The sequence below is a fragment of the Salvelinus alpinus genome, chromosome 18 (assembly GCF_045679555.1).
Source record: "Salvelinus alpinus chromosome 18, SLU_Salpinus.1, whole genome shotgun sequence".
NCBI classification, from domain to species: domain Eukaryota; kingdom Metazoa; phylum Chordata; class Actinopteri; order Salmoniformes; family Salmonidae; genus Salvelinus; species Salvelinus alpinus.
In genome coordinates, this window is record NC_092103.1 from 16,386,660 (window position 1) to 16,405,860 (window position 19,201).

General features: G+C 42.7%; 1 protein-coding gene across 1 annotated transcript; it reads left to right on the plus strand.

The window, feature by feature from the left end:
- Nucleotides 1-2,807: 2,807 nt before the first annotated feature.
- LOC139543881 (apelin receptor B-like) lies at nt 2,808-5,168 on the plus strand. The gene has a single exon (XM_071350388.1). It carries the CDS (start codon nt 2,985-2,987, stop codon nt 4,089-4,091), a length of 1,107 nt encoding a protein of 368 aa, XP_071206489.1. The 5' UTR covers nt 2,808-2,984; the 3' UTR covers nt 4,092-5,168.
- Nucleotides 5,169-19,201: the final 14,033 nt, after the last annotated feature.

Below are 19,201 nucleotides of genomic sequence, written 5' to 3' on the forward strand. Positions count from 1 at the left end.
CTGGGCCGTATGCACTAACCTCTGTAGTGCCTTGCGGTCGGAGGCCGAGCAGTTGCCATACCAGGCAGTGATGCAACCAGTCAGGATGCCCTCGATGGTGCAGCTGTAGAACCTTTTGAGGATCTGAGGACCCATGACAAATCTTTTCAGTCTCCTGAGGGGGAATAGGTTTTGTCGTTATGCAATATCTCTCAATATTTTTTTTTTTTTTTTGCTCTAAACCAACGGATGATGGATGAAGACCTTGGGTGTGAGAACCGGAGATGACAAGAGATGTGATGTAGTCAGCAGCAGGACATACTGTACATGTATAGGAAGATTTATGATGTCTTACCTGTGTGTGGTTTACAACACAAGGCCACACATGAGAGGATGAGAGCAAAAATAAATAGCGCAATAGCAAAAACACCAATGGAATGTTGGAGAAACAGAACTATGACTGACTGACAAACTGTCACACTGACTGACAAAATGAAAAGTAAAAATTCCTTTGGACTTGAAATTCCTTGCAACATAGGAACATTGGAAGATGTCATTCATGTTAATCATCAGCATTGGCCATCTGTTTCTTATCTCTGATCCCTGTCAAATTAGCCTGTCTGCTCATTAAAGGGTTGATAACTTATTTAGTGCTGGATGGTGGGTGGGTGTGAATTGGTTTAGGTATAATATTTGATTTAACTTTAGATTTCACTGCCTTGACCAGCATATCCTCCCAATGCCCTTACAATGCCGCACAAAACACAATATCACATATAAATAGAATGCCATTAGAATAGGGGAAGCTTGCGTTGACTCAACTCACTCTGCTCCTTTCCTGCTCAGAGCTGCCAAATGTCCTGCAAAAGAGCTCAGGAGACAGCTCAGAGGAGGGGGGGGGGGGCAGAGGAGAGGGGGGGGCAGGAGACAGAGCAGAGGAGATGGGGGGGGGAGGCGGGAGACAGAGCAGAGGGAGAAACACAATTAAATCAGTTTAATCACCACACAAACAAGTAGCAAAAACAAACTGCTTAATATAGGGTAAGTGACGTTTGAAGACTAGTGCTGCCGAGAACCAGAGACTTCCACACTGCCTGGTTCTGGCTCATCATCAGAGGAAGAGAGAGATGGGTGGAGAGGGGTAGGGGGATGGAGAGAGTGAGAGCTGTGGGTGAGACAGGAATAGGGGGATGGAGGAGGAGGGGACCGGCTGAACAGATTGTTGAGTGATAGTTGTGTCTGAGAAGGTCAGTGCCCTGGCGCCACTGCTGCTACACTGCTGAGAGACAGAGGAGGGTGGAGAATGAGCCCTCCCACCTGGGCTCCTTCAGCATGGATACACAGGAACTAGATCAGATTCACTTTACATCAGTCAACTGATGATTCTCACCAACTAAACCATTTGGACAGATTCCTATTTCTGAGTGGATATGAGACAAACTACTGAGCACCTGTATTTAAATGATACAATATTAGGCCTACATATACCTGGTCTCAACTCACTACCTCTGTCTTGTCTCATCCCACGTCACACACTGACCCACAGGATACAGAACATGTCTAACTGTCCTTTAAGCACCAGATTAGTCAGGGAAAAAACGTTTTACTTTGTTATGGTGACAAAGTCTGCAGTGATACAATTCTAACATCAAATCAAATCAAATTGTATTTGTCACATGCGCCAAATACAACAGGTATTCACCTTACTGTGAAATGCTTACTTACAAGCCCTTAACCAACAATGCAGCTGATGAAATAGAATTAAGACAATATTTACTAAAGAAATAACAGGCAGTGATTGTCAACAATAACAGTGTTCTGGATGTGGGAATAGTGGAATGAACCCAGGCAGGCCACGTCTCTTGGCTGCCTATATCCAAAAAGTATGTGCTTCTTGGGTTGCTTTTTTTGGGTAAATTATAATAAATTATATTTTCTTGTTCTTAAATAAGTAACATAGGGCAAACCCCACCCTGGGACATCCAATGGAAAGATAAGAAAACAAGTAAGCTAAACATGTAAATAATATACATGTAAAACATAGGCCAATAACGTTTTCTGTCCTATTTCATGCAGCACAACAAATTCCCATTAGAAAGAGAATAGGATATTTATAATATAATATTTCATGGTCAAATTTTCTCTATCAATGTTCATTTGCTGGACCATGATATTTGATAATTTATCAAAATGAATTATGTTAGATACAACTAAATTATACTCATCTTATAGCACTGCAGTAATAACATAATATTTTATTTGATACATTGCACACGACACACGCAACATGTTTGAACAAGTAGACTATGCAATTGTGCGATCATTGACATGGAAATGTATTATTCTAATTTGGGTGCTCAAGTGTACAATTGCCTATTTTGTCAGTCGTTTCCCCTTAAATGCTGCCACTTTATTATTGTAATTGTCTACTTTTAGGCTAGGTGCTTGCCCCGGCTTGCCTAGACAGGCAGGAAAACGAATATTGTTCAAATCAATTCCATATCAATTCAATTATACTTTTTAGGACTTCTGAAGGCTGTAAAACATGTAGAGCAGATCCCACAATTCGCCTACAGTCTTTAACATGTATTAAAAGTGTGCGTCATAAGAGTTGCAATAATGTTCTTTCCATGACCGATTTGTATATTCCTTACGTTTTCGCTTTTAAATTGAGGTCTGCTTACCGTTTATTGGAGAGCTCTCTTCACACTCGAATGCTATGGAGTCGCGGGGGGCGTGGGTAGGGCAGGGGAAGGGGGGTGCTGGGGTCGGCCTGGGAGGAGGTGACAGAGGGTTGTGTGAGGAACTGCCGGGGTTTAAAAAGGCAGCCTGCCCAGCGCTGTGACACCAGACCTGAAATCACCCTCGACTGCGCAGGAACTATTTTATGAACTTATTGCACACGGATTTGGACCAAGTTTCTAATTGCTTCATAAACGTTATTGATCCATTCGATCAACATTATTTTACTTGATAAAGAAGAAGAAAAGGATACTCTAAGAAGAATGGAGAAGTGGACAACCCCTGAATACTATGACTATGATTATGAAGATCAGGAGAACAGCACCATGTGTGACTACTCTGAATGGAAGCCGTCCTACTCAGTCATCCCAGTCCTCTACATGCTCATCTTCATCCTGGGTCTCTCTGGCAACGGTGTGGTCATCTTCACTGTGTGGAGGGCTCAGGCCAAGCGCCGGTCAGCAGACATCTACATAGGCAACCTGGCCATGGCTGACCTGACCTTCGTGCTGACTCTGCCACTGTGGGCAGTGTACACTGCATTGGGCTACCACTGGCCCTTCGGTGTGGCCCTCTGCAAGATCAGCAGCTACGTGGTGCTGCTCAACATGTACGCCAGCGTCTTCTGCCTCACCGCCATGAGCTTTGACCGCTACCTGGCCATCGTGCACTCTCTGTCCAGCACCCAGCTGCGTACCCGTGGCCACATGCAGGCCTCCCTGACGGCCATCTGGCTCCTCTCCGGCCTACTGGCTGCCCCCACACTCATCTTCCGCACCACCAAGGATGACGAGAACAGCGACCTCATCTCCTGTGGCATGGACTTCAGCCTGGTGTTGGGTGGGGGTAATCAAACAATCAGTCAATCAAATGAATTGAAGCAGAAGGAGTCCATGTGGATCGCAGGGCTCAGCATCTCCTCCTCTGCCCTGGGCTTCCTCCTGCCCTTCCTGGCCATGATGGTGTGCTACTGCTTCATCGGCTGCACCGTGACACGTCACTTCAACAGCCTGCGTAAGGAGGACCAGAGGAAGCGGCGTCTGCTGAAGATCATCACCACCCTGGTGGTTGTGTTTGCTGCCTGCTGGATGCCCTTCCACGTGCTGAAGAGCGCCGATGCCCTCTCCTACCTGAACCTAGCTCCAAACACCTGCGCCTTCCTCCGCTTCCTCCTGCTGGCCCACCCTTATGCTACCTGCCTGGCCTACGTCAACAGCTGCCTCAATCCCTTCCTGTATGCTTTCTTCGACCTGCGCTTCCGTTCCCAGTGCCTCTGTCTGCTCAACCTGAAGAAGGCCATGCACACCAGCCCCGCCAGCTCCATGTCCTCCCAGAAGACAGAGGCCCAGTCGCTGGCCACTAAGGTGTGACGTTTATGCTGTGGTCAGGGCATGGGAGAGGGATGCCAGCCAGAGGGAATAGGTCTCCAGCTGCCTTTTCCTGTCCTACCTCCATCGTCACCTGAACACTGCAGGTAAATCTAAGATTTCAGAGGTGCAAAATGATATCATTACCTATTCAGCCACATACATGTGGACTGCAGACTGAGTGCAAATGTACGTGTCCTCCAGACTGTGTGACTGAGGAAACTGATAGTCAGTCTTCTGGCTGTAATCATGACCACTGACATCCTCCAAGCTCACTCTCAGTGATTAGGAAGTTTTTACAAACCCCTTGAACTGCTTGATACAGGGGGCCAAGCTCCATACCAGGGTGATGCAAACCAGACCCCAGACATTTTGGACAGAGTTGAATGTATTTCAAAGGGACAAAGCAGCTCATATTGTTCTCCTGGTGTTCCGTGTTGACTTAAGGCAAGTTCTTGGGTGGGTTGTCCCATGGCTCTGGCTTTTAACACTGGAGGAGTGTATTATACATGCATTTGTACCATGCTGTTCTTGTTTTTTTTAAGCACTTGCTCATTGGAAAGAGGTGAGACCTCTTCCTCTGTCCCAGTCATGATGTAAGTGTGTGTGTGTGTAGGTCCAGGAAAGGTGTTGCAGCTTGATTAAAAAGTTGTAAGGGGAGATAAGGGCACGGAGGGAGGGGGGTGGTCCCAGACGGACAGATGGCAGCTGACAAATGTTGTCGAGGGAGGAGATCCAACTAATAGGTGGCTGCTCTGACAGATTAAATTCTAGTGTGTGTGTGTGTGTGTGTGTGAAGGTATGAGTGTGTGTGTGTGTGTGTGTGTGTGTGTGTGTGTGTGTGTGTGTGTGTGTGTGTGTGTGTGTGTGTGTGTGTGTGTGTGTGTGTGTGTGTGTGTGTGTGTGTGTGTGTGTGTGTGTGTGTGTGTGTGTGTGTGTGTGTGTGTGTGTGTGTGTTTATTGAATCAGGATTGGGGAAGGCATGAATTAACTTGTTTTTATTTGACTAAGATGTGAATACATGCTGTACAATGCTTTTATGTGATGATTTGAAATAAAACGTTTTCTGTTGAACTAAAATCCTCTCTTGTGTCACTGTGTTACTTGTTACAATGTCATGCAAACACTATTCGGTAGACATGCTTTGTCCTGTTAGCACACAGAGTTGAAGGGTGACAGTCCCCCTCCCATTGTGTGCAGTTAGAACAGAATGAAAGCTGTGTCTACGGGAAATACATATGAGTTCTATTTCCCGCTCCAACGTTTGTTTCTTTGCTCCTTTACGACAGTGTTCCCCTTCAGAACATTAACAGACATTTGTTGAAAATGTGTTGATAAAATGATGGAGGACAATGTATTCTTTCTCAGAGAACTGTGTTGATCATGTAAACCAGTGTAACCATGCTACCACATCTCTCCCTCGCTCCCTTCAGCAACATGTAAGCTTGAGTAGCTTCTTTTAAAGCAAATATCTAAGATTCACTCCCCATGTGGAATGTCAAAGTATTGTAGTGTACCATTATCAACTCACTGTTCCTTAGTTGGGATGCTTTGCACTGAGACCAGTTTAAGCCAATAAAGATAATTGAACTATTGTATGAGTAATTTGCAGACAAGCACTGTGCGTACAGCAGTTCACTGACCTGTAAGAGACCATCCCCATGATTAACAGATTTGGCTGTAATGAGCTTTGTTCTGGACATAATCAGTAACAGCGGGGGGGGGGGGGGGGGGGGGGGGCTAGGAGGAGTGGGCTGATAATTCTGGTCCACTTACAGACACCACACTCCTCCTGTGAGACAATATTTGCCTTTGTTGACATGATAAATTGGGCTTGGAGGAACCTGAATCTGATTCAGCAGTTAAAGTGTGGCCCTGGAGACTTGTTATAAGTTGTTTATTTCTCATTATCTCAAAATGTACAGACACCAGTCAAATTCTTCCCAATTAGAAAACCGCATCCCTGTCGCTAATCTACAAAATAAACGTGCTCTCTATCATTACACCACCATGTTGGAATTCCTCGTCATGGAATTCTCTGCGTGTTTGAGAAGCCCAATAATGCAAACATGTTTTATCTGCCTCTTCACAGCTCCAGAGCCTCATGCATGTTAAACTCAAGCACTACTACACTACGAACTAATCTCATGTCTGATAGAGACTTCAGTCGAGAGAAGGAGGATATTGAATGGTTAGTTAATTTATCAGACATGAGATTTCAAGTCCTCATGTCTTCCTCATCAGCAGCTGTCTTGACTGGGTCCACATCAGACACACCTGGCATCGCTCTGTGTAAAAACACAGCCCTATCCTCCATCTGCCGACACCACTGTGCAGGGTCAGAGAAAAGTGTGAAAGACAATCTGAATAGATTATACTCCAAGGTTTTCAAGTTTTATGGAGGTAATTTGATCATATTATACAGATTTCACGGCCTGAACCTTGCATATGCTTGGCAACATAGCTTCTCTTTGAGCTAAAGAGGGCGTTTAGCCATAGCAACATGAGAGACATTTGTCCCTCTGGTCCCTCATCCCACTGGGTTACAAGTTTGAGTGAGATGGCATAGTTGGTATGCCACAGAGTGCTTTTCAAAATAGATTACACAAGAGATTTCCAATCAACATTCCTATATCATAACAGTGTGTGGGTTTCAAGTGGGCCTATATTTATGACAGCAGTCTTACCATAGGGATTTCTCATTCAAAATCCTCTCATTTGATTCCCTTAATGGACTTTGCATGGGATGACAAACAAGTTGACAAAACAACTGAACAGAGTTTTTCTTCTCAAAGGACATTTAGCTCACATTTTAGTCTCATAGGTTCTTTATATTTTAGTTATTTAGCAGACACTCTTATCCAGAGCAACTTACAGTAATGAGAGCATTCATTTTCATACTGGTCACCCATGGGAATGGAACCCACAACCCTGGCGTTGCAAGCATCATGCTATACCAACTGAGCTACACCGGACTTGATCTATATAGCTTTGCTGACATTTTAGCAAACAGACTCATTTGAGATTGATAGTGAATGTCATTTTTTTCTAACAGGCGAGAAAATGAACACTGTATGATGTATGTTGGAACTATTGATCACGGCATAAAGACACCCCAGCTAGCACATTTGGTTCCTTGGAAATAGTGGGAATGTACGTTTTTGGTTTCCCATTGGTTCTAGGAATGAAGCCATACGCTTCCTGACCGAAAAAACTGTTTTTTAAACATTCTGTGAACGGCTGTGAACATTTTATTATGGTTCCCTGAAAGTTTTCCTGGATATTTAAAAAACGATGTTTTGCTTGTACATACTATATACATTTCACAGACACTGTACATTTTAACCTAGTTTCATTTTTATTTTAAAATAATAATAATTAGTCCCAGCCTTCAGCTCCCCTCAACCCCTCCCATCTATCTCTAAAAACCATCCAGTTTTCTACTTGCCTTATATTTTTCAGTTGTACTGTGATGTTTCACAAATGTTCTGAACCTTTCTATTCTTGTAGTTTCTACAGATTTGAAATTAAAGATGAACATTATTTTAAAAAGAGCTATATTTCGAAAATTATTTCATTTTCAAATAACCGAAAGTTGCAATCTGAATAAAGGGGAAAAGGCTATTTTGAACACGGGGTGAGCCATTCATACTAATCTGCTGGAGAACCAATTCAGATTTAAGTATAACTTTTTCATGACTGAAGCCTTTAGTGAGAGGGAGGTTTAATTAACATTCTGAGAATGGAAATTATAGGTTATTTGAAGGTAATAAAATAATGTTCTGAGAACATGTTTCAATAAGACTTCTAATAACACTGCTAGCTTAGGTTACTGTTTTGAACTCCAAGCACAGATCGGACACATGGACATGTATTTGCTTATGCATTAATTATGCAAACACATCCCTTTTTTATTGTGGCACGACGTGAGTAAGATTCAAATCTATGATCTTCTGTTTTCTATTTTCTATCCATGGAATTAGTCCACTGCGCCACCAGGATGGAGCTAACATGCCATGTTTGTTCATTTCAGTCTATTCAAACAGACCCCATTTCATAGGAAACAAGCACTCATTAAGATCAGGTGTGGTCAATTAGTGTGCGCGGCCAACACACCTGAACACACTTCACAAGATAGAGAAGAACAATGCCAATATCAAACGTTCCAAAATTGAAATTAAATGTAACCATGTTTGAACTTTCAGATAACGTTCTGTTAAAGTAATGAAATACCAAGAAAATATTTTTTTTTTGTCAAGTTCCTTAAAGGAAAATTCCACCCAAAAAACATATTTTGATCTACATTAATCTATTGTTGATGTACTCCAAAAATGTTTTCTATGTCAGCAATCAAATTTTGGATGTTTTTAAATAACATTCTTAGAACGTTTTCTGAAGCAAAACGCAGCATCATATAATGCAAAACTGTCACGCTCGTCGTACGAACTCGGACCAAAGTGCAGCGTGATCTGGGTTCCACATCTTTTATTTAAGGTAAGTGAACCACACAACAAAACAATAAAGAATAAACAAAACGACAATGGCGTGCTAACATGCAACTACACATAAACAATATCCCACAAAACACAGGTGGAAAAAAGCTACCTAAATATGACCCCCAATTAGAGACAATGATTACCAGCTGCCTCTAATTGGGAATCATACAAAATCACCAACATAGAAAAACAAAACTAGAACCCCACATAGAAAATATAAACTAGACTAACCCCCCAGTCACGCCCTGACCTACTCCACCATAGAAAATAAGGACTCTCTATGGTCAGGACGTGACAAAAACGCATCATACCAGCTTTATTTCTGTATTTTGTAAGTTATATATCTTGAAAACGTGAATCCTTTAAATGTGCTGAGAATGTTCCAAAGCCAAGCAACTATCCTGCATCATTCCCAAAAAGTTGTGGGAAGGTTGTTTGCAAAATAACCATTGGACAACCACCAAGATCTCAGAAACATATGGTTCTTTAGAACATTATGTGCTAGCTGGGACAGCTCTGCAGTTGTCAGGCCTGACCTTAGAGAGCCTTTTTATTTCTCTATTTGGTTAGGTCAGGGTGTGATTTGGGTGGGAATTCTAGTTTTTCTATTTCTTTGTTGGCCGGGTATGGTTCGATTCAGAGGCAGCTGTCTATCGTTGTCTCTGATTGGGGATCATACTTAGGCAGCCTTTTTCCAACTTTAGTTTGTGGGATCTTGTCTCTGTCTAGTTGCCTGCGAGCACTACATAGCTCCACGTTTTGTTGCACTTTGTTATTTTTGTTTGTGAGTTTCATCGGAATAAAACATGTGGAACTCTATGCACGCTGCGCCTTGGTCTACTCATTTCGACGAGCGTGACAGCAGTGGCACTGTTGTCTCTGCTCTTTCATCTTCTCCTTGTTAGCCACTTCTCCTGTTTCAAGACAAACATATCAACACCCCACTGAGCCATCTAGATGACGAATGTAGCCCCTACCTAGCTAAAGGAAAGCACCAATGTTACTTATAATACTTGAAAACATATAGAATAGTCATTTGAGAGGTAAATTCAACACCAGCAATAGAATATATGACAATCTGCTTTATCAATATCAAGTCCTTACAGGCATTTCCAGTGCAATACACATTATGCAAAGACAACCTCACACTTAATAAACAACACAGAAACATATCAAACAGCATAGAAATCATTTCACCTTTATAAAATAGGTGGCCAATTGATTATACCACAGAATGTAATTAGACTAGGGGAGAGAAGTCGAGTTGCAGTGTGCTAGTTATTATATCCTTTGCCCTAATGGCTATCGTCTGTGGACATGTCAAAACGCCCATGACACTGTATGGGAGGTGTTACCACATCCAGGCAAACCACTATGAATATTTACCAACCCCAGCACATTGTGGGTCAACTAAGAGTTTCTTCTTTTGCTTACATTTATGTGTTGTTTGTTATCAGGATTGTGTTTCAAAATCATTGTAGATAACGCTCTAACTCTAGGTTAGGACCCTAGGTTAGGACCCTAGGTTAGGAGATGAGCCATTTCAGCCAAACACCTCTCCCTCCCAACAGACCTCCACAACTCCTCTACCTGTTTTGAGTGACCCGAGTCAAAATCACAACGGGGTAATGCTATTAAAACAGGTATAAAGTCAGGCCTCTTGTCATACACACATCTCCAGCTGTCATAAATCAGAGCAGAAGAAACCAGGCCAGGCAAAAGCAAAAATAGATCCAGAGGAAGTGTGTGCACGTTTCTCCTCCATCTGAACAATGGGGAGAAGGTAGCCCAGGCCACAAACCGGACCTTGGACCAGGCCTGGTCGTGCTGTGGCGGGATGGGGAGATGACCCCTGGAGCGTCTTGGAGGACCCCTGCCTTCCTGCTGCCTGCCTTACCCTCCTCCCTCTCTGGTGGGTGATGGACCTCAGTGGACAGGATAGAGTCAGCAGGCCAGGCAGGAAAGACAAGCGGCAAGGTAGGGGTTCCTGTCCAGGGATATCCTGTCTTTCAGCAGCATCGCTCCGCTTCATCCCCCTGGCCCGAGAGACACACGCCCCACCTGACCCTATAGGAGTTCAGGGTGTTAGCAGGAGCAGTTACGTAATGCTGTGATAGGATCTGATCAAACTTGGCACTCGACCCCACTCTGAGGCAATTGAATAGTGGGATAGGGGGGATGGGTGGGATGGGTGGGGGGGTTGATCCACCTCACCATGCTAAAATAGACTGTCTGTGAGAAATCAAAGAATGCACCCTCACCCTGCCTATCTATCGCTTTTCAGCCCAGTCTCCACATAGACGTGAGCATGTGACCCAAACACCTGAGGTGACATAGTGGAGCCCTTTCACACAAGAGGGGTATCGTTAAGGGAGTCACGTAGTTTCCGACAGCCATGGGGGAAGAAGGGGTTCTGACTGGGGGACCACTCCGGAACTACGGGTGTGAGGAACTGAATTATCCTGAACGGATCCTCCTCTCTAGGGCACAAAGCACCCCTTCATTTCCTTCTCTATCCCCATTGTGAGGGAGCCCTCTCTCTGCACAGAAGCCATCTCCCTCTCTCAGGCCCACCCGAGGACTAAATGAAGCCTCTGTCATCAGCCCCAGCACAGAGCCAGTTCAGCTGGACCCATTCAAGCCCTCTGAGCATAACATTACTCCATCTCAGGAACTGACAGCTACACTGACAGACAGACAGACAGACAGACCTGGAGACAGGTACAAATGTGTTAAGGTCAAGAGGTGCATTAGCTAATTCCATCCTCATTTGATCAAAGGGTAAGTTTGTAATGCAAAGATGCGTTATTTTCTATGTATAGACATTTTCAGTATGATTAATACAAATTGAATAAAAATTTGTTACAGAATCAGTGTATATAAAAATTTCCTCACACACACACACGCACACATGATCAAATGCACGCACGCATGCACGCACACACACACACACACACACACACACACACACACACACACACACACACACACACACACACACACACACACACACACACACACACACACACACACACACACACACACACACATTATCAAATGCGCGCATGCATGCACACACAAACACACACACACACATTATCAAATGCGCGCATGAATGCACACACACGCACGCACGCACGCACACACACACACACACACACACACACACACACACACACACACACACACACACACACACACACAGACAAACTCTTGTAAAAAACAATTAATTTTGCTGTTCCACATTTCAGCATTTGGGTTCTATTATTGTAAGCGCCATTGGTGTTGATGCCTGCAACAACAACTAGCTGCCACCCACCAACCGACTGACCAACCGAACCAACCAAACCACACACACACACCACACAAACAACACACATACAACGCACGCACGCACGCACACACACACAGATGCTCTCTTATAGTCTACACAGTCTCCTCTTCCTGACAGGTGGCAAGCTGAATAAGGACCCCCAGAACAGATTCATGGCAGAGAATCAACCCCAAAGGAGAGGAAAGGAGGAACTAGAGATGAGAAGCGATGATCAGACAAAAAAAATGAATATAAAGATGTACGGGGGGGCAACCCTTACAAAAAACTCCTACAGGAATCCTGCAGGAATTTGCCCCTTTGTGCATGAATTGTGCAGGTGTCCTGCAGAAATCCTGTAGTATTGACAAAATCCTGAAGGTAAAAGCCCTGATGTTCCTGCAGGACTCCAGTAGGAGTATGACTTGTCCTAGAGAAATTTAGAAAATCCTGCACAACAACGTAAGTTCTTGCAGGTATCCTGCAGGACCAAAACCTGCATGATTTTGGTCCTGCATGGGGTGGCGGATTGAATCCCCGAGCTGACAAGGTAAAAATATGTTGTTCTGCCCCTGAACATGTCACACCCTGATCTGTTTCACCTGTCTTTGTTATTGTCTCCACCCCCCTCCAGGTGTCACCCATCTTCCCCATTATCCCCTGTGTATTTATACCTGTGTTCTCTGTTTGTCTGTTGCTAGTTCGTCATGTTTGTCAAGCCAACCAGCGTTTTTGTGTCAGCTCCTGTTTTTCCCCAGTCTCTCTTTTCTTGTCCTCCTGGTTTTTGACCCTTGCCTGTCCTGACCCTGTACCCACCCGCCTGACCACTCTGCCTGCCCCTGACCATGAGCCTGCCTGCCTGCCGTCCTGTACCTTTGCCCCTGTTGCTGTAATAAACATTGTTACTTCGACACAGTCTGCATCTGGGTCTTACCTTAATACCTGATAGTACAAGGCATTTAACCAACTGTTCCCCCGGTAGGCTGTCATTTTAACTGACTTTCCTAGTTAAATAACGGTTAAATTAAAAAACGTTAAAAATATATATATTCCCGCAGGTCCAAAATCTGCAGGATTTTGATATTCCTGGCTGCAGGATATGGCAATTTCAAGTTAACTACAGGATTTGAGATATGTTGTGACAACAGAGAAAACATACTTTTGAAATATAGTGCAATATCAGACAACATTTCAACTCAGCAGATGTGAGAAAATTTATAAATGACAATGTCCACATGCAATAATTATAGTGTATGCTACTTTTATTTATAATGGTTTCAGTAGGTCCACATTTCAGTCAATGTAATAATGTCAATGTAATAATGCATTTATGTATCATGCTGCCAGTTTAAGAAACACCTTTATTCATACATACTCTGAATGTATAAATACAATGTAAAAAGTTGTATACATTTTTATAACAAATAAATAAATAGTTAAGTTCAGCGCTTCCACCCTTTCCCAGTCTGCCTCCCACTTGTTGGGTTGTAAACAGATGCAGTTCCCTTGTACACCTTGGATGTCTTTCAGGTAAACACAGGTGGTACATATGTCTGTGCATTTGATTAATTGAACCTCATTTGAATTGCCAATCTCTTTACGAATCCAAGAGGCAGTGCCTCCTGTCTCTTAGTCTCTTATTGTGCATCTTGTTGTCATCACTGCGTAGCCCACTTCACTGCCTACGTCAACAAAAGACATGACCATCCCCACTGACCCATGTTGGGTGACCACTACATGGTTTACTAATTTCGATAAGGTACTTGCTGTTTTGGAATAAATGTGATTCCCTTTAATGATCGCTCCATGGTGAAATGTACATGTTTTTTTGTAAGTAACGTCTGATTCTTCAAGGAGAAAATCCTCCCTTGATGTAGGGTTCTGTGCAACAGGATACCCTAGTAAAAATACACTTGTTTTTTTCACATTTGTTGGCGAGATTGTAGCCCCTTAATATTTCTTCAACAAATCTTTTGCTAGCTTGGTTTGATTCTGTGGTGAATGTAATAGTGAGTAGTCTTGGGATGTGTTGGTAGAGAGTGAACATTTCCACTATTTGTCCTGGTACCAAATCTCCCATTACTACTTTCAAAGATTAATGCACTTTGAGCCCACAAAGGTCCCCAGTTTTGGACAGATGTAGGTGCATGCAAAAGTATGTGGACATTGTAGCTGCCTTGACATTTCCCATACGATTGTTCAAATCTAATAACAAATTCTCAAAGGAACATCGCAGCCATATCAATGTCATGAGAGGTAACCGTGTCTTTCAGTAGACAATAGATACTGTACTGTACCCTGCACCAGTAGCAGCAAATGTTGTAAGCACTGCCTGGGTAAAATCCCATTTAAACAGGGGAGACTATAGAGCAGCAGGAAGTGTTGGAACTCTGTGGCTTTCCAATATTGGAGTAAATTAATTGAGCGTGGGGGTCTTGTCACATTTACAGGTGGTTTTATGGCAAGCAATATTTTGTTTATGCCCTCTACTTCTCTTCCAGTGTACCAGGACTCAGGGTGATATTTGGACTCAAACCACAGTGTAGTCATTTGATGACATATGCCTAGTAAGATGCCGTGCATGCAATCAAAAGCAAACCCTGCAATCCCGCTGGAAATGGTAAGGAACACTAAAGGAGATGGGCCCTTAACACCATGTATGATGTTCCCTGACTCTACCACCAAGGCAACCTGTTTGGTGTCTGTGCGTGGCTCTGGCTCATTCTAAACAGTAGGATACACTCTAGTGAACCCATTGCCCTTTTCTACCCCTTCTCCTTTATGATAGCACCAGTTGCACCCATGTTCACCATTAAATTGTTTGATATTCTTTGACATGTTTTAACGTTAAACAGTGATAAGATGTTAGTGTATGATTATGTTAACATTTATACAGCCAAGACTATCAGCAGAGGGGATGACCCCTTTGGGCATAAGTAATGTCACACTGCAGGCCTGCAGTAGAGGTGGCACCTCCAGCACAGCCATGTGAAAGACCTGGCTGTGGCTGGGATTGGGAGGGAGGTGATTGCTACTCATGGATTATCTGGAAAAGTGGAAATGCCAATAAAGGGACTTCAGGAAAGCCAGTCCTTGATGAGGGAAAAGTCAAAATGATAATTGGTGAGGGAAATTTTTTTACCATAATGCAGCACTAAAACCCCTTTAGTAACTCATATTTTTTTTTTTCTTTGATCAGATTTGGATTTGTAGAAACTGCACAAAACAAGTTTCCAGATATACAGTTGAAGTCGGATGTTTACATAGACCTTAGCCAAATACATTTAAACTCAGTTTTTCACAATTCCTGACATTTAATCGCAGTAAAAATGATCTTAAGGTCAGTTAGGATCACCACATTATTTTAATAATCTGAAATGTCAGAATAATAGTAGAGAGAATGATTTATTTCAGATTTTATTTCTTTCATCACATTCCCAGTGGGTCAGAAGTTTACATACATGTGCAGTTGCAAACTGTAGTCTTGCTTTTTATGGCGGTTTTGGAGCAGTGGCTTCTTCCTTGCTGAGCGACCTTTCAGGTTATGTCAATATAGGACTCATTTTACTGTGGATATAGATACTTTGTACCTGTTTCCTCCAGCATCTTCACAAGGTCCTTTGCTGTTGTTCTGGGATTGATTTGCACTTTTTGCACCAAAGTACGTTCATCTCTAGGAGACAGAATGCGTCTCCTTCCTGAGCGGTATGACGGCTGCGTGGTCCCATGGTGTTTATACTTGTGTATTATTGTTTGTACAGATGAACGTGGTACCTTCAGGCGTTTGGAAATTGCTCCCAAGGGTGAACCAGACTTGTGGAGTTCTACAAAAAAAATTCTGAGGTGTTGGCTGATTTCTTTTGATTTTCCCATGATGTCAAGCAAAGAGGCACTGAGTTTGAAGGTAGGCCTTGAAATACATCCACAGGTACACCTCCATTTGACTCAAATGATGTCAATTAGTCTATCAGAAGCTTCTAAAGCCATGACATCATTTTCTGGAATCTTCAAAGCTGTTTAAAAGTACAGTCAACTTAGTGTATGTAAACTTCTGACCCACTGGAATTGTGATACAGTGAATTATAAGTGAAATAATCTGTCTGTAAACAATTGTTGGAAAAATTACTTGTGTCATGCACAAAGTAGATGTCCTAACCGACTTGCCAAAACTATAGTTTGTTAACAAGAAATTTGTGGAGTGGTTGAAAAACGAGTTTTAATGACTCCAACCTAAGTGTATGTAAACTTCCGACTTCAACTGTATATACACTACTTGACCAAAAGTATGTTGACACCTTCTTGTCGAACATCTCATTCCAAAATCATGGGCATTAATATAGAGTTGGTCCTCCCTTTGCTGTAAAACAGCCTCCACTCTTCTGGGAAGGCTTTCCACTACATGTTGGAATATTGGAACATCCAATTCATCCCAAAGGTGTTTGATGGACTTGAGGTCAGTGCTCTGTGCAGGCCAGTCAAGTTCTTCCACACCGATCTCGAAAAACCATTTCTGTATGGACCTCGCTTTGTGCATGGGGGCATTGTCATGTTGAAACAGGAAAGGGCCTTCCCCAAACTGTTGTCACAAAGTTGGAAGCACAGAATCATTTAGAATGTCATTGTATACTGTAGGTGTTAAGATTTCCCTTCAATGGAACTATGGTGCCTAGTCCGAACCATGAAAAACAGCCCTAGACCATTATTCCTCTTCCACCAAACTTTACAGTTGACACTATGCATTGGGGCAAGTTTCGTTCTCCTGGCATCCACTAAACCCAGATTCGTTTGTCGGACTGCCAGATGGTGAAGCGTGATTCATCACTCCAGAGAACGCGTTTCCACTGCTCCAAAATCCAATGCCAACGAGGTTTATACCACTCCAGCCGACGCTTGACATTGGGCATGGTGATCTTAGGCTTGTGTGCGGCTGCTCGACCATGGAAACCCATTTCATGAAGCTCCAGATGAACAGTTATTGTCATTTTAAATTTGCGCTACGAGCTTCAGTACTCGGCGGTCCAGTTCTGTGAGCTTCTGTGATGTACCACTTCGTGGCTGAGCCGTTGTTTCTCCTAGACGTTTCCACTTCACAATAACAGCACATATAGTTGACCGGGGAAGCTCTAGCAGGGCAGAAATTTGACGAACTGACTTGTTGAAAAGGTTGCATCCAATGACAGTGACACGTTAAAAGTCACTGAGCTCTTCAGAAAGGCCATTAAACAGCCAATGTTTGTCTATGGAGATTGCACGGCTGTGTGCTCGATTTTATACCTCTCAGCAACGGTTGTGGCTGAAATAGTTGAATCCACTCATTTGAATGGGTGTCCACATACTTTTGTATATACGGTGTATATTGTATATTAGCTCCCGAGTGGCGCAGCGGTCTAAGGCACTGCATCTCAGTGCAAGAGGCATCACTACAGACCCTGGGTTGATTCCAGGCTGTATCACAACCGGCTGTGATTGGGAGTCCCATAGGGTGGCGCACAATTGGCCCAGCGTCGTGTAGATGGGTAGGCCGTCATTGTAAATACAAATTTAACTGACTTGCCTTGTTAAATACAGGATTTAAAAAAATTATATTTATACTCCGGACTCTGACATTGCTCATCCTAAAATTTCTATATTTCTTAATTCCATTATTTTACTTTTAGAGTTGTCTGTATTGTTGTGTATTTTTAGATATTACTGCACTGTTGGCGCTAGGAACACAAGCATTTCGCTACACCTGCAATAACATCTGCTAAATATGTGTATGCGACCGACACACTTGTATTTTATTTGAGGGAAAGCACTGAGGGGCAGCACTGAGGGAAACGGTGAACGATGAGCATAAACTTCACATTAGGTAGGTTTACATACTTTCTTGTCAATGTATAGGTGTGTTGCGTGTTAATATACATATTTCTTCTGTGTTTTTCAGACAAAAATGATTAAGTTTCCCTTAAACCCAAATGAGCCTTTCATTCAGTTATAATAACACCTCTCCTTACTTTGTTTCCTACTTTTCTCGGGGATCAGCTTTTTTACTTTTTCATCTGGAAAGGAAGAAGCCTTGTGTGGAAGGCTCCAAAACACCTGAGCTTTGTAGTGTTGTCACTTCAATGATGCCATTTGCCTGGTTTGGACCAATGAGTTGTGCTTTTTTTCTTTCAGCATAGAGAGACAAGAGAATATCAATATTTAATACAAGTAAAAAGGAAGTTATGTCTTCAGTGTTCTTTTGTAACATGTTTAATAGTAGGCCTATATCATTACATAGGCTAATCATTACCCATGTGACTGAGTTGACAGCCTATTAGTAATACCACCTATTTGGCCTTAATAACCATGTTTAAAAACAATCAAATTTGACCCTTTTCATTGACTACGATTTATGATAGTAAGTACGATTCTGGTAAGTATGATCTAACCGTTACTTGTTATTTCCTTTGTCACTGTTCCTCATGTAACACACACGCACACATACCGTTTCTGCCGTTACATCCTGTGAACGCTGCCCATCTAATCTCTTTAATCTCCTCCCCTGTTAAGACCAAGCCTATGAACAACAGTGAGACTGACTAACACAGGCAGCAGCACTGGACAGCCATGCAGGCGATTCTCCAAGGAATCATCTTTTATGCAGCGCTGGAGCTGAAAAGGACAATAAAACTCATCCTTTGTTGCTGCATTGAATAATAAAATTGTCATGCAATCTGATATCCTGTGCTTTCTGTACATTCTTTTGAAATTGTGTATTGTCCTACAGTAAATTCTCTATGAAGGATGAGGAAGGGATCCTGCAGGTTGTCCTACAGGAAAATGGCCCTGAAAATCCTGTGGGAATTTTTTGTAAGGGAACCTACAATTTAAAAGTGAAAAACACACTTTCGCAAAAAATTTTAGCTCTATAGCAACATAATCCATGGTAATATTGTTTTATGTAATTTATAGATTAGATGTATAGTTCCTACAAATTATCAATCAATGTCTCAATGATTCACATTGCTAAACCAGCACAGGGGGGTCACCTGCTCTACCTCTACCTCCTGCTTCTCCTTTTACGCTGTCTACCTAGAAAAGTATGATCACATACGATAAAATCAGACATTAGCTTTATCATTATCTACTCGGTGAAAGAATGGTTTAAACTTTTAAACACGAGCAATAAATGCAAGGGTTTAAGATTTAAATGAACTGCATTGCAAGTCAAAGCCATGTATACTACAGCGGTATACTGCCACTTAGTGATTGAATTCGGAATTTACAACCCATCCGGAACTAAAAGACTCCGAATAAATATACAGGGGAATTTAACGACA